The sequence below is a fragment of the Chamaea fasciata genome, unplaced genomic scaffold (assembly GCF_029207755.1).
Source record: "Chamaea fasciata isolate MVZ Bird 193981 ecotype frontalis unplaced genomic scaffold, bChaFas1.0.hap1 SCAF_3, whole genome shotgun sequence".
Classification (NCBI taxonomy): Eukaryota; Metazoa; Chordata; class Aves; order Passeriformes; family Sylviidae; genus Chamaea; species Chamaea fasciata.
Window position 1 is genome coordinate 33,787,031 of NW_027094088.1, and position 23,469 is coordinate 33,810,499.

At 38.3% G+C, this 23,469-nt stretch overlaps 1 protein-coding gene across 3 annotated transcripts in view; it reads left to right on the forward strand.

Annotated features, from left to right (window-relative positions):
• CNST (consortin, connexin sorting protein) overlaps positions 1-16,236 on the forward strand; it is a 46,872-nt gene extending 30,636 nt beyond the window's left edge. For all 3 annotated transcript variants that reach the window (XM_066178543.1, XM_066178545.1, XM_066178544.1), the window contains 3 exons: positions 4,307-5,190; positions 12,553-12,688; positions 14,295-16,236. In XM_066178543.1, coding sequence (XP_066034640.1) covers positions 4,307-5,190; positions 12,553-12,688; positions 14,295-14,500 — 1,226 coding nt within the window. In that variant the 3' untranslated portion in view covers positions 14,501-16,236. The remainder of the gene's footprint in view (positions 1-4,306; positions 5,191-12,552; positions 12,689-14,294) is intronic.
• Positions 16,237-23,469: the final 7,233 nt, after the last annotated feature.

Below are 23,469 nucleotides of genomic sequence, written 5' to 3' on the forward strand. Positions count from 1 at the left end.
ATTGTTAAAATAGAGACAGAGTGGAAGGAATTGGTAGACAACTAGGCTGTGCTTTATCTCTCCTCTCTCTGAGCTTAAAGTTTCTAGTATTTTGCCATATTCCAGTTGCCAATATTGGCTTAAGCTAAGTACCTTTCCTCAAAAAAACCTAGAATTCCTCAGAAGATGAGAACTGGCCTAAGTGATCCTATGAGGTCCCTTTCAACCCAAACTATCCTATAAGTGTGTATCAGCCAGGATGTTCAGGAGAATCAGAAATTAATAAAGATACAGAGTCACAGTTATCTACATATGTGGATACTCCTTATTGCCATGCTTTTTTACCATTACCCCTATACTGCCTTTTCTCTACTTTTATTCTTGTAACCTAACTAAACAAAGCATTAGAAACATGAAACAAACATGTTCTACAGCTCAGAAACCAGATCAAAAGAACACAGTGCTTTTTATTTTTGGCTGGAAATTTCCATGGAAAAAAAAAAAACAGGGTATTACAATTTTTTCCTCTGATTTTATTCCAAGTGGGAACAAAAGCTTTCTGGAGAGCAGAATTCCTGAACATTTGAAAGTTCTGAATTCAGGAGCATTTTGTTTCAATGTTGAAATGCTCTAGTACCACATCTTGACTTAATGTGGAAGGAATTAATGGTGTAAAATGGATCTTTTCATGCCTTTCTCTTAATGTTAATCTTGTCAAAATATCATCAAAATCTTTGGGTTCCTGTGAAATGTTAGTAAATTAATAAAGCTGTGTTATCCAATAACAAAAATGGGAATATTTCCGCCCTAACTCCAGTTTATATGGTTGAGATTTGCAAAAGATGCTTTTCACAAGATTTCTGCATTCTTGAGGATGCAATGGATTCTCTTCCTGACGAGCGTGAGCAGCTGTCCAGGCAGCATGCGGTCATTAGCTGCTGCTGCCCCTCAGTGTCAATGCATCAGTGGTGTGGGGATGAATGGGTTTTGTTGCAGTTAGGATTTGGGTAGGGAAGGCATCAATATGAACCAATAGAAAAATTTGACAAAGGTGATTCATAATCTGAAATAACATTTAGATAACAAGCTGTGCCTGAGTGGTCCAGCTCAGGACTAGAAGCAATATGACCATTTGGGACTGGTTCCTGATTTTGCCTGAACCCCAGCAGAATCCTATATTACAATGAACATACAATGAACATACAGTTCACAATATTTAACCTTTTCAACAGTAGCCTAAATGCATGGGCCTTCTCACTGAAAACTTATAATGCTTGACTTCTGCTTTGTAGGTGTTTTTTCTCAAAAAAAAAAAAAAAATTAGATGTAAACTTGAAATTTTACTTTTCTTATACATGTATCCGCCAAACCACAGGAAGAACTGCTTAACTCATTTAGCTGCTTGTAGTTGAAGTCTGACTTACATTAAGACAGGAAAAGGAAACTCTCAAGTGTTTTGAGAACTGGCATTCATATGGATTCATATTTAATAGGAATTTATTTAGCAATTATCAATAAGAAAACATAAAATGCATTGTAGCAATATCTGTATTACATTGTAGAGATTGTTGCACTGCACTATAGGAGCATCTTTGAAGTAAAATCAAACTTCCCTGGTAATCTGAAGCAAAAATTATTCCATTGATCTGCTAAGGTATATGGGAACATAGTTTGAGCCTCTGTAGGCGGTTGGTCCTAAGAATTCACAATTCCTCTCTCCTGGGGCTACAGCAACCAACAAACAGCTTTATAAGGAGTCATCCAGTCAGGATACCTGGGACAGTACCTACTTTGTTTTCTGCCCTTCTGAGCAAGGGTTGTGAATGATCTGTTCTATTACGTTTTACTTTCTGGCAGATTTTCACTCTGAATCTACCAGTAGAGAGAAATTGGCCCTTAATACTGTGTGTGTATATTATAAAATGAGATTTGATACATTCTTTGCCCATGAATTTCTTCGGTTTCTGACTGAAAGCAGAAACTTAATAGCCCTAGTGTTAACTAAAGATAAATTAATGTGCTTCATGAAAACCTTCCTAATGAAATACTGAATTTAACAAAACCCTTAGCATAAGTTTGCAGTGTGTACATATAGTTTAGACTTGTTTCCAGGATGGGGAGGAAATCTTTATGCCATGTTTTCTTCTAGGTCCTATGGGATTTGTTTTCAATTGGGAAGAAGGGCAAAGATGGAGGAGTGTGAATTCTCCATTGGTAGATTACTGTAGAACAGTACTCTGTCTGCTGGGCTGTCTTGGATTAATGGGACAAAGTGGTGCCTACAGGTTTCTGTGGTGAACAAACCAAGTGTCAATTCCAATGCAACTCTGTTTGGGGGAAAAGACACCATTTTTTGAATTACCAAAGGTGCTTTTGTTGCTTAAAAAATTTCAGTAGACACTTCGTAATACCTCTGTCAGTCAGTTAAAAATTACTGCCCCTGGTGGGTATGTCTTCAGTTAACTTAGTGTAGGCAAAGGCATCTTTTCTAATTAAGTCTTCAAGTATTTGCTTTAACTTGCCTTCAGTCTGTAGTGAGCAAGGGTTGTCTGAAGTAGTTGTAAATACTGAGCACTGCTGAAAACCCAATATGAACGATCACTGCATCCCAGTTCTTGTACATCTGTGGTTAGGTAACAGTGCTAGGATCATTTATTACTTTCTGAGGAACAGTGCCCTGAGCTCAAGGGACACCTTTTACAGTAAAGAATCTGATTTAATTTCCGATTCCATTTAATCTTTGTTGCAGTTGGGGCTGCCAACAAAGATGCCTGTTGTAATGTGTGGATGTATCCACTAGGAAAAATTGACAGATGGTAACAAAATCTTGTACCAATAATCCAGACTGTGTTTGAACTCATGACCTGTATGTGAAGGGCTCAGTATCACATTACAAATCCCTTGAGCTATGTACTCATCTGTGTCTAATTTTTAAAAAGTCCCTCACACCATTCTTTCAGTGTTTTACAGAAGTTAGGTTCCTTATACTCTTTCTTTCTGTTAATGTCATTCTGATATTTTTTCCACATTTTGATTTGCTTGGGTATTCTCTTTTTTAGTTTTCAAGTCTTTCTTCTCTGTGCTACCTTGTATTTCATTATCCATATGCAGAGGGATAGCTTGGAATTTAATAAAATTGTTCAGTACAATGAATTAATGCAAATGTTTGTTTTCATGAATGTGACTATTTTATGTAACAAGTTCAGGAAATTGCTCACATTTTAGGAGAGGTTTTAACAGGTAAGAATAAAATTGGCATAGAGAACTCAGTTAAGAAGGAAATTGTTTGATATCTTTATTAATCTGTTCATAAGACCTTTCTGCTCTTTACAATGACCAAAAAATGGAAATAAGTGTTTTCTAAAATTATTAATTTGTTGATTGAGGTTATTACTATTAGTGCAACAGTAGTCCTATTATAACTTAGTTTTTATTAAAGTATGGAATAAAAGGCAGTTTCTGTCATAGCTAGCTTACTTTGATATTTTAATTCTTGAAAGCCGCTTTTTCTCTTTTTAAGGCTAAAAACAGAGTTTTGGCTTTCTTGTAGTGGTTAATGTCTAATAATTTCACAGACAATTTGTGCTAACCATCTCGTCCTTCGTCAGCAGATCATGCCAACAGTAGGTGAATTCACAAGCTATGTAGAACTCCTTCTGTGTCTCTGAAATTTCAGATAAGAAAAAATAATTTTCATGTGTATTGTGAATATGAATACAGAAATGTTGCATCAAATTGCATTTTTAATATGTAAACTTACTGATCCAAAAAGCTGCATCTTTTAATGCTGTCCATTTATGGGAAATGTAATTTCTGTTTAGTTTAGTCTTAACCAGAGGAGCTAGTGATCTGCAAATTTTAAATTCATGAAATTAGTATGATTTCAGCTTCTTTAAAGGAAATCCAGATATCTCCCTAGGTGATAGATACACTGGCATCAAGATCCAGTTTTCTGTAATTAAGTGCATTTTCCTGATCTCCGGGCCTCCATGAGATGACTCACGTAAAATATCCATTAGAAGAAAAGTGACTGTTCAGAAAGATACTTGCTTTCATATTGGGAATAGCTTTTTTCAGAAGGACACTAAATCATGTGCTTCACCTGCAAGAATGTGTGCAAATACTTCTTTTTTTTTTTCCTGAATAAGGAGTCAGAGACTAGTAACAAAAGTTATCCTGACTGGAACATAAAATACCAGCCCTTTATGGGAGAGCATTTTGAAGCATTAGGTTACAATGTTATCAAATCACAGTATACTCTTTCCCCCCTGGGCTGATGCTTTGAATCATTTAAAAACTCTGGAACTGTTTTTCCTATTGCACTTAGGTACTGAAACTTGTCCTGGCACTGGACCAAAGAAAGAAGATAGACAGCTGAGCACTGTTTGCCTGGGTGAAAACAAAACTGGGAGACAGACAGAGGCAGCAAGCCTTCGGGTAGCTGCAGGAAAGGACCACATGGAGGAGCAGCACTGCAGTGCTGAATCAACATTGGAGCCACACACCCAGTCCACAGGGACAGTGGGCAGGCCTTCCTCGGGCTTCTTATCATCTGGGGATGCCGGTAAAGATACCAGTCTGCAGCTGAGGGAAAGACAGCTCTCCAAGGATGCAGGAAAAATAGAAGGGGCTGAGGAGCCTGGAGTGAAACTCCCTCTAGAGCCAATGGTAGATGCCTTGGCTTTAACAGATGCTGATTATATGCCTACTGATTTGGTTCCTTCTGATAAAAATGTGCCAGCTGATAGAAATCTGCTCAGATCAAAACATGCTGCTGGGTCTTCAGAAATTGCTAGTGGCCAACTTGGAAACAGTGATTTAAAGCAGCAACAGATACAGCCTGATGATGACGATGATGATGATGATGATGATCAGTCTTCATGGGACAGAACTGCATCAGATGAATGCTCTGGGTGTAATAAAGTGTCTGAACATGACAGTACTGCCCATTCACGGGTGTGCAAGGAAATACAGAGAGCAGCAGGACAGGAGGAAAAGGTCAGTAATGAACAAGAAGATTTATTTCTGAGATTTTTGAATGGAAACATAATAGACACTGAAGAATCTGCAAACTTAGCAAACCAAGAGGACTTTGACGCTGTTCCAGATATTTCACCTGAACGAGCATCTTATAACTCCCTGGAAGCTTTATCACTAGATGACAGCTTTTCTTCTCTTGATGAGCTTACAAGAAGGATAGAAATTACTGAGGTAAATATTGCGAATCCCATAAAATATTTCATGTTTATCTCAGTTAAAATATTTTAGATATTGCCAACTTCAAAATGTGTTAAATATTCCTTTATGTATCACTTTTTCAAATCTGAAATCTATACATATTTAATTGTTCTGAGTTACCCAGAAAGTTTCATTTTGCCTCTCTGTCTCCTTCTTGGCTAGCAGTGCACTGTGTTTCAAAAGTAAGACTGATCTTATATATGAGTGTGATACCTGGGAGGGGGTTAATTTTTTCTTTTTACTCTGGCAGAGACTGTTAAGAGATATTCTCACATTTCCTGTTAAATCAAATTTTGTGTCTGCATAATACCTACGATGTACCATCGTTCATTTCTATGCATAGAACAAAGTTTGCTTTTTGTGCTTATTCCGTAGAGGTGAGAACTATACGTATATGAATTCTGTATATGAATGGGCTTCTGATTTTATCAAGTTCAGGCAGATTTGTTGTTCAACCCAAGCTAAGAAAGAGCTTCTAACCCTGAGCCCACCTTCCTTAAGCACTGCTGATAGGCCTGTAGCAAGGGTGAGTGCTTCATAAGCTAAATTGCTCTTCTGAAAATAGAGAAGATTTATTGCTTTGGGACTTTTTTGGAGAGTGCACTGATGACATCTTTGCTTCATTTGTCTTCTGGTTTTGCTGCATTTGCGTCCATGGGACCTTAAGAGCTTCTTTTTTTAATGAAAAAATGAGTGTATTGTGAAATGATGTTATTTCAGATGCTGGAGGGGGAAGACTTGTACGAAGGTATCTTCTTAGTTCATCTCTATTTTTAAGATCTTTAACAATAGACTATCCCCTTGGCAATAAAGTTACAGTACTTCTCTAGAGATCAAGCTAATGCACAGAGACCAGGAACCCCCACAATTGCTCAAGGACTGTGGCCAAGCAGGAAACTAAATACTGGAGGTCGATGCTGATGTTATTACATGTTTGGTAAAGTCTCCAGAGCTGAAAAGAGAGCATTCTGGTTTTTCTCACAGTTTCTTACATCCTTTCCAAGATCATGCCTCTTGTCTTTTGTGGGCTCTCTGGAAGTATGCCACATACCAGGACTGACAGCCATGTGCACAAAACTGTACACAAGCAGGTGTGAAAACCCACATACATGTTAATACATGTATCTCAAATTTTCAGCTAAGTCCATTGGCTTGTGTTCACTTAGAGGGCGGTTTTGAAAAAGAGCATTCTGTTGATAGGCTTTTCTAAGCCTGTATCCGTGTGTAACAGAAGAGTAATTTAAGTATCATCCCTCAGCATTAAATTTCTTTTGAGCCCACTGAAAGTCCCACATTTTAGCAGAGGAGTATTGTTCTGTTTCACATAGATAGAGCCTAAAGTAATCCAATAGCGTCTATTTTTAAGTAGCTATGTTTGTGCCATTTGTGTTTCAGAGGATGGGATAGGAAGCAGCATATTGATACTGTTAGAAAAATTATGCTTGTATTGATTGTCCCTGTGACTGATGATGATGCTTTACAGGGCATCTAATTTCAATTCTAGTTTGCTCTCCTGATGCTGGGACTGCCAGTACTCTGATGGCAGAGTTGAGTCTCTGCAGAGGAAAAAGTACCTTGAGTTTTTCCGCAGTACTTTTTCTGGCCATATAAGGCATCATATTGGCTGCATTCTTAGCAAGAGGCCCGAGTTTTGTGTGAGGCAGGGGGCTTAAATGGGAGAAGGGAAGAAGGGTTAATGTCAGTAGCAATTAAAATTTGTAATATGCAGCATCTGGGGTTGTTTTGCAATACTTGAGATTTCTAGGTGCTACAGGGTGACTTCAGGACAGCACACCACCTTGTATTGTTTCATTATACACTTATAGGATGTTTTCCCAGTTAATCTTACCACGCATCAGTAGCCTAGGGGTTGTTTTTCAGAAATGGTGAGCACCCACAGCTTTCTTGGAAGACACATTTGAAAGAGTTTGGCACCCCTGAGAAAAGCAGCATTGTTAACTTGTGTTCATTGATTCTGTTTTAGTGCTAAAATAAGATTGCACTGAAGTTTTGATGAGCAGACTGATCTTTGTACCCAGCTGTAACACTTCTTCCTTTCTTGTCCTCTTCGAAATTTCATTGTTCAGGCTATGGCAACCTAAGAAGATAAGAGTGTTTTCATACACTAGTTGTAATGAGGTATCTAGAAAATGCATTAGTGTAGCACATGAGTGAAATGAAATTATTCACATGAAATGTACCCAGTGAAAAAGAAAAAAAGGATCAATTTGACAGTGATAAAACTTGTCATGAAGTAAGTGTTTATGAAACTGCCACAAACAAATTTGAATGGAAGGTGGGAGTAAAGATAATTTCGAAATAACCTGGGGACAAAACCCATATGCGAAGATAAAATTTCATTAATGTTCTTCAATTGACATATAACAATAATTTATTGAAAATGGGGAGGGGTAAATACATGTATGTATTTACAGTTAGGAATTTTTGCTTGGCTCCATATTGAGATCCAAGAATCATCTAATGCGATTTTCTAATTTAGATACTTTGTCACTTGCTTTTAGTTTATCATTTACAACAACTAATTACAAGAGTGAAAATTCACCAAATTCTGACTCTGGATTTAAATAGTTGCAAAACTAAAATAGTAGTTTTCATATTGTATAGGTCCTTATACTGGGTATTTCTTCACTAGTACAAACCAACAACATGCAAATGATGGGAAAACCACAGTCATTTTATAGAAGCAAGATTTGTACAGCTAACAAAGAGCTTTGAGGCAGAGTCAGAAGCTGATATTGCAACAATATCAGATATTAGAAGTATATAACTCTTCAATATCTTTGCTATCATTTCTATGAGAATGAAATGACAAACCAGTGGCAAAACAAACTGTAACCTCCATAAAGTTGCATTTTGCTATACAAAATAAAAGGTTGTAGCATAAACTTTTTATGTGAGAGACAGTTAGGAAAGTGAGTAAAATCCTAAAGTTTTTCCTTATTAGAAAATTATGATTGGGAAATTCTTCATAGAAAGCAAAGATAGCGAGACTGTCTACCAAAACATAAAGCTTTTGGATGGCAGTTTGCATACCAAGAAATGAAGTCTCCACTAGGTTTGGAGGCAATGTTTTGGATCCTCTGTTCTCTTGTATGGCTTGGGTCCCGTAGGTTTGAGTTTGTAAGAACTACGCTTCCGTGTGAAGTGCTTACACATTATCTGAGGTATTTGTTGCTCAGATACTTGCATGGCAACTGTATCAGCAGGAAAAGTAGTTACCATCTGTGGCTGGAGTATGAATACCAAATCTGCTAAGTTAGCTCTTTTTTAGACTCAAGTTACTCACTATCTAATGTATTTTTATTAGCAAAGGGGTTTGTCTGCTGCTTTTGTTGTAACACAGGGTGGTCTTTGGTTTTGTCATTTTGTGAATCACTGCTTTTAAAAAATTGTGTATTGCTTGTTATAAAACTGCAGTCCTTTGCCAAGTAACTGAATAAGGAAATACAGCCCAGAGAAGAATACACAAACCTTCTTGAGTAGTTTTCTGCATTCAGACCAAACTACTTCATACAATGAGCTTTTCTTCCTAGTTCCCAGTTTGTAGTGCCTCCATTTGGGGATTTTTATTTATGTCTATGTGCTACAACTAATTCTAATTGTCAAGTTCAATATGTTTTCTCTAAGAACTTGAATTACAAGGCCTTATTTTCATAGTTTTGTCTGGTATGTTTATAAATATAACATACATACATTGTATTTGTTGAAAATAAGCACAATGTAAGAAGCTTTTTGATATTTTATTACCAAATGGTCTTTTAAACCAAGAAGAGACAGGTAGTTTAATTAAGAGTTTGTTTCTTTAATTTTGCAACCTGGTTATTAAAACTTATCTGAAAAGTGTGAAACTTTTGATTGAAGCAGATTCACTTTCTGTTAATGAAATTAACAGAGTTTCAATTAACCAACAGTCATTGCTGTTTTCCTTTTTGACTGTTGGTGAAAATGCCACCACACACCTGCATGCCACTTTCAGCTCCTGTACAGTGACTCTAAAAGCTCCAGTCAAAAGATTTTGTGAAGGCCATCAGAGCTGAGTAAGCTCAGTTAGACAGATGCTCCAAGACCATGTTTTCTTAATTATCTAGCTTAGAATTAAGAAAATATCTGATGTTTCAATAGGGTCCTTTAGGCAGCTCTTTCATGTAAGAGCTGTTTTGCAGGGCAGTCTGGTGCAAGCATGTATTTTTCTGCCTGTGGTTTAAGTCAAGCCTCTGCTTGACTTGTGGTCAACTGTATTAACCACAGTTCCCTTGTTAACTTCCAATTTAAATAATATATTCTGCCTTTTTTAATTCCTCCTGCCTCCTAAAGAGTGGGATGTAAAACTTCGTCTTGTGTGGCAGCTAATTCCTTCTCCTTGGACATTTAATTAGTGGGAGGTGGATCTAATGTAATCACTTTGTGTGTTGCAGACAAAGACAAAAAACCTTAAGTGCATAACTTGTAAAATTCAAAGGTAGATGAAGTAATGTCATGCCATGGAGCTGAGTCAGGAGAGGTTTAGGCTGGATGTTAGGAAAAGGTTCTTCATCCAGAGGGTGGTTGGGCACGTAATAGGCTCCCCAAGGGAAGTAGTCACAGCACCAACCTGACAGAGTTCAAGAAGTGTTTGTACAATGCTCTCAGGCATATGGTGTGAGTCTTGGGATGTCCTGTACAGGGCCAGGAGTTGAACTTCGATGATGCTTGTGGGTCCCTTCCAACTCAACATATTCTATGATTCTATTCTAGGTATGAATTATATATCATGTAAAGGGGCTTTTTTCAAAATACAGTTTATGGCTTTTATTGGGATAGGGAAGTAACACTAGCCAGATTGATTTTTATTGCAAAATCAAAAGCATTTGCTCCCCATTTTAAAGCAAAAAAAAGATGTTCAGAATAGAGAAACCTGTGCTGTGTCAAATTAGTTCTTTATACATTTAAAGTAAATCCTGAAATGCAGCCATGTAGGCTGGCAGGGAAAGTAAATAAACCTCATTGTAGCAAGACTTTCCTCCAGAAAGCCTTTTATGTAACTGTAATTACTGAAACACATTTCCACATAATCCTGTCAAGGATAGCCCTCTGGTTTTAAGCTTGGAGAAGACAAGAGTTTGTGACACAGTCATTCAGAAACCACCAAGAGCCAACAGACAAAATGAAGTGCCTCAGGTTGCAATGATGACTTGCAGAATGGATCACCACTTGTAATCTTAGGGCCGACTGATGGGAATGCCCTACCATCTTTGGGTGACATTCCCACCTTGTACAGTCCAAGCCTCTTGGGAATAATCATGCCAGGCAACAGCCAGCCTGCTGTGTGGGTGGTGTGGGAGGAGCCATTGATCCTCTTTATGAAAGCAATGCTGTAAGCAGAAGCTTAAAATAATCTACTAAAGGATATCATTTCATCTCCACCCTTCCAAATAAAGAAGTTGAATTAAAGTACTCCTGCATAATCCCTCTTCCTTGTCACAGCAAGGAAACATAAGTGTTGATTTTTCTGCTGGCCTATTAAATGTTTGTGGCAGTTTTGCAAGGCTGATTTAACATTACCAGTAGAAGCTGCACCTCAGTGCACTCACTTGTTGTGATGAGACACTTGCAGACTACTGGTCCTCTGCATGTTGACTTAAACAATTTATTTCCTCTGCCTCCCCACTTTCACTACTTTCCAAGTACTTCCTTATATTGTTTCCTTAAATAATCCATTCAAGCTCTGGAGCAGATAAACAAAAGGGAAAGTGATATCGAAAGAGTGGCAGAGATCAATTTTATCCTCTCAGTTGTGATTTTGGAGATGTAATTAGACTGTAGGCATGCACCCATGGTGCCTGGCTCCGAGTTGTTCTGGCTAACATTATTTGTCCATTTAGGGCTATAAAATAGTGCCAGACCAGAGACCTAAAAGTGTAATTGCCACATTTATCGGTTAAATGTTGCAAAGGCCAAAGCTGCTCCAGTGCCTATTGGATTGTGCCCTGTGTCTCACTGTGTGCAGTGCACCATCTCTGACTACAGTGTATATCAATGTATTATATAAGCTTGTAGCATGAGGCAAGCTTAAGGACATAAGTTATGAAGTTGTTTGTTTTCTGCTTCTCTACAGCTCTTGGAAATGCAATGCAAGCAAGTTTTTATGGGTGGCTTTCTAACTTCTGTTATAGATAGGCTTAAGCAGCCAGTTACTTGGGAAGTGTTACTTGGAAAAACTGGGGGTTTTGAGTTTTTGTGAAAATTAGAGGCCTTTGGGGTTATCTAATAGATCCGTTGCAAATTCAGTTGTAAATGTGATATGTTTTATCTGCAGCACAAATGTATACATATTACTTTCCAATTTAACAAATGTTACTGCTGATCTACAGAATTAAGTTTTTTTAGGTCCTACTAAGATGTAGGAAGAAATAATTACGACTTTTTTTGAGGCAAGGATGCTCACAAGACAAAAATAAGGGCAATTGTAAACATGCTTTCTACTTTAAGTTCTGTTTTTTTCTAGCACACCAGGAACTACTTGCTTAGGAAAGCATTTTTCTCCTGATACTTCACCTACTTCCATTTCATTAATAACTAGGATGTTACAGACTGTTCAGCCAACCCAGTATGGCTTAGCATATATTCTTGCAACTAATCCAAATGCTCTAGCGAAGAAAAGAGAAGTGGTTTATTGACTTGCTGACCGTATTGCTGTTTGTGCAGCCTGTTTGGGTGACCAGCATGTAGGGAAGGACTTTTGCACTGCTGCTGTATCCAGAGAGCTTATTGCAGTGTGGAGCTGGAATCTATCCAGAGCACTGAAGCTTTCTTTTTCCCTGGTGTTCCCTCTCTTCGGTTTTGTAGCCCCGCTGTAGCTGCTTGTCCCCCCTGGGGAACCAATTGCAGTGCTGGAAAATTAATCTCAGTAAGTAGCTGATGGTCTCTGCAGGATTATATCTTTGGAGAGGCAGCAGCAGTGTGTCATTGACTTCTTATTGCCCTCTGATGATAGTGATTTTGACACAAATCCGCCTCACCACTGCCCCTGCCCATGTGAGCTTACAAAGGAACACAAAGTACAGTCCAAGCAGAAAACGTGTGTATTTAACTTTTATAACAATTAAGGGCAAGCAGTGTCAGTAAGCAGCAGAACGATACTGCAGCTGTCCTGTCTGTTCAGGACTTGATGTCTTCAAGAAGGAGGTTTAACAAGTGCTGCAGTGTTTAAGAAAAGTAGACTGGAAACTATTTATTATAAACTGCTTAGTTTGTTTCCTCCCTGAGTTATTGTGAGAAATCGAAGCATGAGCTCTGTTTAACATCTCTTGTGCCACTCACTGACTTTCCTGATAGATTACCCCAGTGGAAGGATTGGTGTCTATACTAAAGAAGAGAGATGACAGGGATGGAAAAACAATTGCTCAAGTCCAGCAAAGGCAAACAAAGAGAAGAGTGAGATTCCAAGAAATGGAAGACACATTGGATCAAGGTAGTCTAAAGCTGTTAATTCATGGGTTGCTCTCTTGGGGTGCAAATACTGTCAATCTTTTTGTTCACAACAGCAAAGCAGGCATTTACTGAATGTACTCTCTTTGTTTTTTAAAACTTAGTAGTAAGTAAAGGTGGTTGATCAAAGATTGTTAATCCATACCAGGTCTGGGTAACAAGACTACAGAAGGATACAAGCACACTTCTGTTTTAAAGCTTGGTTGAGAATGAACTCGCTGGTTTTTTCCTCTGGCTGAATGATTTACAAGTGACAGATAATTGAAGTCCTTTCATTAATGTTCTTTGCTTAGAGGTGGGAGGTGTAAGCTTTCTCCCTAAATCCATTTACTGTGTAGGTACAGGGATGCAAAACAAACGTGTCTGTTGTGCTTTGTCCATGGGTACATTTCCAACCCTCTCTAGTAGACCATGGGATTGGAGGGTGTCAGATTTTGACCTTGCTTTATAATTTAACATCCCTACATATTTGCTAGCAGTCATTAAATCCAACTTTACACCTTACTGTTTTTTTGATGGGCTAAATAGCCTCATGAGAAACACAGTATGTTATTCTGTTATGCTTTTTTTTTGAGTTTAGGGTCTCTATTATTCAAATTGAAGAGATATAAGCAAAAAAACTTTTGATTGCTAATGATATAGAAAGTGCTATCTACTGTGTATGCCAGCCACTAAATGGTATAAATTAGTTCTTAAAACTGGGTTAGCTAATAAGAGACCCTATCCCATCTTTTTCTTGAAATTACTTTAAAAGTATTTATGTTTTATTTAAAATTCCAATTAGAGTTTTTTCTATGGTTTTTCCCCAAGGATTTCGTGATTCAAAAGGAAAGTTGTTTTATATTGTTATTATTACTTTAAACTTGATTTCAAACACACACCAAAAAAAATCACCTGAATGTTTCTTTTTACCCCATTTCTTCTCCCTGGTGTAGAGTGAAGGGAGTACAGAAATTTTCTTAGAGTCATGTCAGTGTAACAGAAGATGCCGATGTTCGTGATTAGCAAGGACCAGTGAGGTTGTGAGGATGTGGCAGCACCTCTGCAACCTCTGCATTGCTCCTACTCTGGAAAAAACAAGCATGCGAAGAATTAGCAGAGAATAACTGAGATGTAAAATAACCCCTCACATTAGCCTACACTGAAGGTTTTGTGTCTGTAGACAAAATGTGAGCGCAATCACAAGCAGTTCATTGTAGTGCTGTCAGTGTCATTACAAATGAAACACAAATTTGGTTTAGTTTCAAGGCCTTTGTTTCATTTCAACTGTTGCATGGAGGACAGCTTTGGTTGTGGGGCATTCTCACAGGTAAGTGTGTTTTGCTTCAGTGTGGAATGACTCCACAAGTGATCTCAGCAAGGACAGGTGCAGACTGCAGAAATGAAGCAATAGAATTATTTAGGTTTCTGAAAAGACTGAGAAACATAAAATTCCTTGAATGTATTGTGGTCACTTTGATATGGTGGGCATTACTAACTCTTTTTACCTCCTGACCCATTCATGACAAAAACCTGTCTCAAGTTTTCTCACATGCATTTGTATTGCTTTGTATAGCATCTTTTTTCACCTTTTCTGTTCTTATTTACAGACGAAGTGTCTGGTGGCTCCTGTATTTTGCTGATCCTGCTGTGCATAGCAACTGTTTTCCTTAGCATTGGAGGAACTGCACTGTATTGTACCTTTGGTGACATGGAATCCCCTGTGTGTACTGAATTTGCAGCCAACATGGATTTCTATTATACACAGATACTGCAGCGTGTGGAAGAACTTAAACACTGGATAGCCTTCTCATAGCTGAAAGGAATGGACACAGCACATTGGGAGCTCGCCAGTGGTTACTGGAGAGAGCAGAACAAAATTGGGATTTCAAGTTCTCTAACACTTGCCACCTGCAGGTGATGTGTATTTGATGATATATTTTCACGTTTACTTAGAAATCAAGAAAATTTTAGTTTAGCGATCAGGTGGCAAAATGTTCACATCTGTTCACAACTGTAGCAGTGTGGTATGGGAGCATAAAAAGTTATTATCTTCATCCTTTTGAGAATAGACAAGTAGCTTTTCATCCACTTGAGCAAGTGAAGAAGAAGGAAGAAAATTAACTGTCTTCTATATTTTCTCCCATTGCCACACATTGTGTAAGCAATCTCTGGAAGCTTAGTAAAAGGACAGCTTTAATTTACAGCTGTTTGTGCAAAGGTGTTGCCTCCAGCTATCATGCAATAAGTCTCTGTTTTATGGAAACATTATTTTTTTTTCTAAGTCTTAATGTTTTTATCCATTTTATTTCTCCTGGTGAGCCATGCAATTATTTGGGTGGAGTGAGAAGAGTGCAGTGGCATTCACTGAGCCCTCATTTGGTGATTACCAGGCTGACCCTGTATCTTATAGCTTGCAGTGAATATCATGAATGGGATAAATCTGCTGGCAGATTTCACTAAATTTCTTGCACCTTTACTCTCAGTATCTTGTGAGTTGTTTTAGAAATGGAAGGTTAAAAAAGAAATCACTGGTCTCACTAAACACAGAAACAAAAGATGTTTATTTAATTGTTCATATTAAATAATCAAGTGGCTCTGGCCCATTTTAAAGCACCTCGAAGTAGGTGTGGGGCTAACTGGCTTTTCCTCCAGCTGTGTCACTGACGTGGAGTAATCACTTTGTGCCTCAGTTTCTCCTCCATAAATGGGGAATAATGATCCTTGCCTTCGTCTGTGAATATTTCTTGGAATTAGGGCTCATGTCTGATTCGTCCCAAATGAGTGCCCAGGATCACAGAACTGTGTGGCTGCAGCCTCTGTCAATGAGTGGAAGTTGTGTGAAGTGGGACTGATCCCAGCAGAGGGGGTTCAGAGGTTCACTGCAGATCCACAGCCTGTCAGTATTCCAGGGCACTTGTTCCAGCTGATAAAGCACATTTGCATTTATTTGCCCTGCAGTTCTGGGACCTGTATTGTAAAATTTGTTCTTTCTCTATCAGCTTTACAAACAAATTTAGATCAGTACAAAGAGTCATTTTAAATGGGTATTTCTATCACTTGGTGCTCAGCCCTCCCTGTGTGGTGATGAGAGAAACACTGACAGGACAGCGAAGGTGAGAATTAGATCCCTTTAGATGGCCTTTGGGCCAGCTCTGGTCAAGATGTGGCAGCTGTTCTTGCACAGGGCACAATGGTCCGGCCCTGCTGACGGTGTGAGTGTGAAACAATTCCTTTACACCTCAGGAAACTGCATTTTTGAGGGGTCCACTTCACTCCACTCTGTGATTTCCTGCTTACTAACCTTGTATGATGCAGTGTGTTCAGGTTTAGGATATTATTTTGTAAAATGCTATGAAGTGAAATCTTTGAGATACTGCTCAGAATTATAACATTAAAGAACATGCTTTCTGACATTTGCAAGCAAATTGTCCCTCTAGTGAGCTTGATTGTTCCTAATGCACTGTTACACTTAACAGGTTTTTAAAGTGAAAGTTAAAATCATGTTTTTTCTAGAATAAACTGCATGTATGATTTCTCTTTTGGTTTTCACTGTGGAGGCTTAGTTTATTTATACCCTAGGAAGCCTCATGTGCAGCTTTATACTAAACTAGCAAATTTCAAATGCCCAAATTATTGAAAACTTTTGCTTTTAGAATGAAACTTGAGAATGGTAATTTGGAAGTTGTTTGTTTGTTTGTTCTCAAGAGTATCATAATGCAGGGCTACTCTAAAGGAGAAAGGGAAAGACACTTTTGTATTTTAAAGTGTTACTGGCTGGTTCAGTTTATTATTTGAATTCTGGGTTTGTTTATTTATTTAGTTTTTCTTTTAAAGAGAAGCTTAATTTTCTTTTTTGGCAATTTACTTACAGAGGAATTAAAAAGCATGCTTTCAGTTAAAGTATGTATTTATAGTGACTATGTAGTTAGAATATATTTTGGGTTTCTGTAACTTCGTATTGAGTGTTTCTGGATATTAAGTTTATTCCTAAAAGAGACAACCATTCATTTTAGCTTAAAAAAAAATTTTTAACTTTTTGTGCACTTCATCACCAAAAAGATCAAGAGGTATTTATAGATCTATTTATTCAAAAGTATATCAGTCATGGATATCAAAGATCCACAACTTCTAGGTTCATTTAATTAAAACTATTTTAAAACAATTATTTTATTTAAAACTATAAAGCTATTTAAAGTCAAAGCAATTTTTAATAAGTATTTCAGTTTCAAATCAGTAGTCCAAATCCTGGTATGTTCTCTTTGTGCTATATTCCTGGTGCAAAGACTCACGAGTATCAGCAGAACTGCCTTACAAGATCATGAGGAGGTTGGGCAGCACTTCACCAACACGTACCCCCTGAAAAGTGAGCAGGCAGACATCCTGTGTAAGTCGGATACCCTACACTCGTGACTTGGAGCATCTCTTCAGCCTCCCCAAACTATGCCAAGGTACCACCCCTGCAAAGTCTCTCAGGATTTGAGGGAGCAGAAGGGGCACATGTGCACAGGGTGTCCAGCTCCTGATCTGAGCTGCTTACTCCTCAGATGCAACCAAGGGTTCAAATCTGGATCCAATTTCTGTTGGCATTCCTTTGTAAAAAGCCGACGGAGCAAATTCTTGCTTTGTGTCACAATTCTATTAGTGCAAATAGGTTGCTTGGTCTGTAATACATTACCAAACTTGCAGCTATCAACAGAACAAAATTTGCTTTGTGTTGGAACGCCAAAGAATGTGCAGGTAGGCCTGATATTGGCCTTCCTGTGTGTTCTGCTCTCTTTGAAATGCTGGTGAGATTGCTTCCAGCTGGGTGACCTGAGGGGTTAGGATCTTACAGCAGGTAAATCAAAGCAAAAAGAATCAGTGGATTTTAACAGTTACTACTCATCTGAGTGTTTGAGGTAAAATAATACCAAGCAACAGCTAAGATTGTTTCAGGAGGAAGAAAACAGTGGGAAAAGGCTTCCCCTTCACACACACACTTGGTGCATTTTAAAGCCTTTTGTGGATAACTTCTTATTTATTCTGTTCCTTCCCTGCCACTGTCTTTATGGCTGTTCTGCTTGGCAATAGAGGGACCATGCTGTGCTGAGTAGAAAATATTTGTAATTGGTGGGAAAATTCAGGAAATTGTTCTATACTTGGCAGTAGTTAAAAAAACTTCATAAAATATTACTGGGTTTCAGGCAGCTCGTGTACCTTCAGAGAAGTTGTGCCACTTAATCACCTGCAACACTCTGCTAGAAACCCCCACCTTCCTGTTTATTCTTTGAGCGTAAGATTTCAAAGAGATTCTTGTGATAAAGAAAAAAACAACAAGGCTTTTTATGTAGATTCAGCATTTTGCTGACACAAAATCTGACCACATAATTAACACCATCACCCCAAACAGCCTAGACTAGACCAAGAAATGCACTGTGCTGTAGTGTAGCCATAGGCTTCTTCTCAAGACAACATAAGGAAGCAGACCTTCCACAGCCCAGACATGCCAGCAGAAATTTGTGATCTATACACAGGCTGTGTTTTAATTTTTTTTTTCCATTATCTTTGCTTTCATACCTGGAAAATGCATAGTAGCCCTGGTGACAAGCAGTAGGAAGTATTGTAACAAAAAGGGAAACTCTCATTTAGGGTTCTTGGTAGCAAAAGGCAAGTATGAACTATTAAGTAAACAGTACTTTGGAAGTCCAGATTCTTGTGTGACTGGGTACTATTCCACTGAATAACCTAAAGGGATGTTACCCTTCTAAGGAAACATGTTTGCCTACTTTGTACTGTAATGTAAAACCAAGAACATCTGAAAGGAATCAAAGTTATTTGTAACAAATTTATCTTAAGCTTCCTTTAGCAAAAGGAGTAAATAACTGTCTTTGAAAGTCACCCAAACTTGTAATTTACATACTGTAGCAAAAAAAAAAAAAAATAAATAAAAACTGTCCCAAAGAAAACACATGAACCTTTTTGGATACTGTGATTTCTAAATGTCTGGAAAGACTGAGATTTTCTGTGAAATACAAGTAAATGAACAGTACCTCCAATAAGAATTTCATGATCAAGCCCAAACCAGAATGGAAAGTGAGGATAAAATGTGTAAGGTTTGGTGTGGGTTTTGGTGTAGCTTTCCTGGGTGATTTGTCTTTGTTTCAATAGTTAAACAAAAACCCAGCTTCCTCACAGAGCGTGATGCCACCAGACAGGTAGGTTTCAAGTACTAAAATGTTGCCTGACTGCATCATTGTGAAAGCAAATTGACAGATGGTGGGTTTCAGAATTCCTGGTAATTGGTGGGTGACCTGGATAGTGGTCACTAGATATTCTGCTCTCTGAACTCAAATAAATAAAAACACAAACAGTTGCCAGTTAGCCCAACATATTAGCCTCTGATCTGAACAGGAGTATATCAGTGTTACATTTTGCAATACTTTTCCACCTGTTTTTATTCCTTCTGTCTCCTTTTCACTCTACTACTTTTTTCCCAGTATGAAATTGCACATGTTCTATCATTCACAGGACCATAAGGGAACTGAGTTGGGAAGGCACCTCAGAAAGTCTCTAGTCCAACCTTCTGCTCAAGGCAAGGTCAACTGAGATCAGACCAAATTGCTCAGGGCTTTATCCAGTTTGGTCTTGAAACCCTCCAAGGATGAAGACTGCACATCCTCCCTGGGCACAATTCCTCTGCCTGTCTGTCCTCAGGGTGAAAAGGTTTTTCTGTATACCCTGTATATGCTGTCTTTCAATTTGTTGTCTCTCATCCTCCTGATACTCTGCTGCGAGGGCACTTCTTAGTAACCTCCTCAGAGAAACCATCTCTTCTCCAGGCTATACAGTATTTTCTACCACTGTCCTCCTGATCCTTCTCACTTTCTTGTCCACAGTATCTTCTTTCCTAACAGGGATCCAGAATTCTTAAATAGGGATCCTGCATCTCTTTCCTCTTCCACCTTACACTCTGAAATTCAGAAATCAGCAATGGGGCCGCAGGCAAAACCGAAATAGCAATTACAACTACTCTTGGAGTAAAAACTCTTGATGACTCTTAGTGTCTCACCAGTGTATACCAGTGATTGCAGAACTTACGCTGATTCTTGTACTGCTCTTAAACAGCTGGTGTTTAAAGGACTGCCTGCTGACATCCATGTGTCTTAATGAAATATTTGAAATATTTTTCTCTAAAATAGCTACCCAAAGAAACCTAAAATATTTAACTATAAAGTCTTTTTTTAAAAGTGAGTTTTACAGAATTTGGTGTTCTAAGGCTCCTTTATATCATTTATGATTTGTATTACTTTGAATTAAAATGTCGTGGTAATTCATGTTGTCATAACATGAACCTGGGGTTTACTGATCTGAGTAATGTCCAAATATTGTGGTCATCTCTTGAAGAAAATGATGGTGGGGAGTAGATGCATGCTGTTTTACAGTTGCTCTGTGACAGCTGTTACTGAATTGGTACCAGTGAATTTCAGCCAAAATCATACACTTGGGTTCATCCTTTAATCCTCAGGATATTTTTTTTTTTTAATATGACAAACAGGCTAAAATAGAAAATATAGAGACAGTACTGAAAAACACCCAGAATTTCTAAGATATGTCCAATACCAGACCAAAGTCCTCCATTAATCTAGAATTGTTAACCTGCTCTGCTTGAAAACAACTTTGAATCCATCTTCAATGACATCAGATCCATCGGCTCTCTCCCTCTGCTTTGTGCCAAGGAGCTGTCTAGCAAAGTGTCATCTTTTAGCCAAGTTGGGCCCCTGATGGAGCACTCATTTGTTAGGCTGCTGGGAAGTTTCCAGTAACACTTCTGTCAAGTGCCAGTTAATGATCGTGTCCCATTTCATTGCCTGGCACTGAAAATGAGTTTAAGCCCCACTATTGTGCTTTCATACACTGATCAACTTTAAAGCTGTTACCAAAAACAACTTTGAGAGTGAGAACTAAATGTTTTTCAGCAAGGGCCATGTGCCAAGTGCTGCAATGAGAAAACTTGACTGGTTTTGCCATAACATGTACAGATTCCACAGTTGCTGTTTGCAATGCCTGGAAGCAGTGCCCATGCGATGTTTCCAACAGTGCACCCCTTGAGCTGGCCAGGATTCATCCTGTTCTCCTGAGCTGACAGCCTTGCACGAGAAGGTAATGGTTGTACCAGAAGTGGTGAAAGCATACATGCACTAGAAGCTGAGCAACGTGAGATGTTCCTGCCACATAAACCTTACACCTAAAAATAGAGGGGTTTTTTCTTTTCTTTTTTTTTTTTTTTTTTTTTAAACTTTCATCTAGGAACCATTAATCAGTTTTCTTATCTTTTTATTAGAGAAATACAGCATTAAGCCAATTCCTCTGTTTCTTTTCTGGAAATAGGAATTAATGCTTTTCGCCAGAGAGAACATGCATCTTGCCACATGATGCTGAGAATCTTTGTGCTTGTACAGCTTTTCTGCCAGAATTCCTAATGACATTGATAGATAGTCTCTGAGGCTATCAGAGTAGCAAGGATATTTTCACACTACTTTTCCTGAGCCAGCTGAATTCAGTGCACTGTGGAAGGGACTTGCAGAAAAAACAGGAGTGGAACATTTGAATCATTAAGGATCTATAGAGTCAATTTCAGCAAGACAAAATGTCAGTATCTACCATCACAGAAACCAGCAATGTTGCTTCAAAAGACCCACCATAAATAATAAAAAAGAGTATGTTTGAAAAGAGTTCTAAAGCAAAAAAATATTCTGAGGTTTCTAGTGACTTTTCAAAGATCTGAAGATTTATGTAGAAATTGATAAATAATGGGGAACAACTTATCAGTGTTACACAAAGGTAAAGACGAAGTACCTTATGGGCAAAAGGACTGCAGAAATAATGTAGCAAAGACCTTAGATCAACTATGGGAATTTTTTACTGGAAAGAATAAAAAATATTTCTGATAATGTCTATCAGTGATGGGTTTTTTTCACCAGATTTTACAGGAACAGAAAAAAAGACTCAAAATAGTTTAATGACATCAGGGAAGAAAAGGAACTAAGGATTAAAATATTGTTAAATTCTTTGTAGAACTCCTTAGGAGCAAGTGGTTTGGGCAAGATCATGTAGCAGGAAGAAGAGCAAGATCAGAGCTTATAAATCCATTTTATGATCTTTTGTCGGCTTCCAGTTCCCACTAGGACAAAACTGATTAGGGAAGATAAATGAGTACGCTTTTGTTCATAGTCTTTTTGACTTCACTCAGCTTTGAAGACTTTCTTTAAAGATATTTTTTTATTTTCTTATAAATTTTGTGGTGAGCCTAAGGAATCAATTTTATTCAAGGGATGAATTTCCTTTTTAGTATGCGGGACAAACTGCAAATGCCCTTTTAACGTATTTTTAGTACTTGATATAATCATAGCCATGGTAGCTGGTTGCTATTTACATGTATTAAAACAAATGGTATCAACAGACCACAAACTTGTGGGAACACAAAGTATAATGGCAATTTTTAACATCAGAAAATGAGGCTCCAGCTGTCTGCAGACACTTTGTGTTTCACCATCTAACCCTTACTACTAATGCTCTGTTAAGTACCAGGAAAATAACAATTCTCAGCAGAAGGGGCCCTGCTGAGAATCCTAATCAAGGCACAATCTCACAGCTCTGCTGGGCTTCACACAATACCTATCGCTGTGCCAAGAGGGAGGGAACAAAGCGGTGTGGAAAGAAGCCGCAGTCACCAGATTCTGCCTCCCGGCAGAAATGAAGTTCTTGTGAGGCACAGAAATGTTTTGACCATAGAGTGGATGTTGTCATCACTGTCTGCAAATGTGAAAGATGGAAATCATTTCTAATGTTCTTGGCATCCCTAAAAATGACTTTAATAACCCTATTTTCATTTCAATTTTTGTGTTACTGAAAGCTTTCCCTTGGTTGAAGGCAAAAAAAATTACGCAATTTTTTTTTTTTTGGGAGGGGGGGTTGGTGTGTACTGTCTCCTGTATTTTTCTATAAATAGGGCATTACTTTTCTGAGTTAATTCACTGGGTAATAACCCATGATTTACCTACAAAGGCAAAGTAGATGGCCATTAGCAATAAGTGACTCATGTATTATAAAACAGCCCATTAAAAGGAACCATCCCTATCAAGTCATGCAGTAGGATGATGAAACAATATTTTCAGGGAATTCGCTGGATTTTGCAATGCCTAGCAAGCCTTGCACAGCCCACCCACACTGCCAGCTCAGTCTGGCACTTTGTTGCAATTTGTGCTGGGATCTTTCACGGCTAAAATTTCTCAGTACAGAGCAGCCAGGCAGGTGAGTATTCTTCCCTTTGCTCCTTCCACCACAGAGATGACCAGGTCTCTCAAAGCTTAACAGAACAGCCAAGAGTCATCTTTAAAGACACCTGCAACTTTTGCTCCCTGAAGATCACCTTTAGGACTGAGCGTGAAATTGTTTTGCCTACAGCCCAGCATCGAAGAGACGGCACAGTGTGTCCTGTGGTACTAAACTTGCTGATATTCATTAAGTAAATATATGCAGTATGAGGGATTGAAGACTTTGGGATCCCTGAACAAAAGCATCATGGAAACCCTAAAAAGTCTTGTAGAAAGTTTTGAGTGGAAGCAGTGCTGCTGAGAGTGCCTCGTGATTTCAGTAGCATTTAAATACAAACAAGTTTCTTAAGGTAAAAAGGCCACAGTCTGTGGCACTTACATCACAGAACACTCACCATCACAATCCTCACGATGAATTTAAATATGTTTTAACAGGTCACACTAGATCAGAGACAGGGCAAGCTTAATT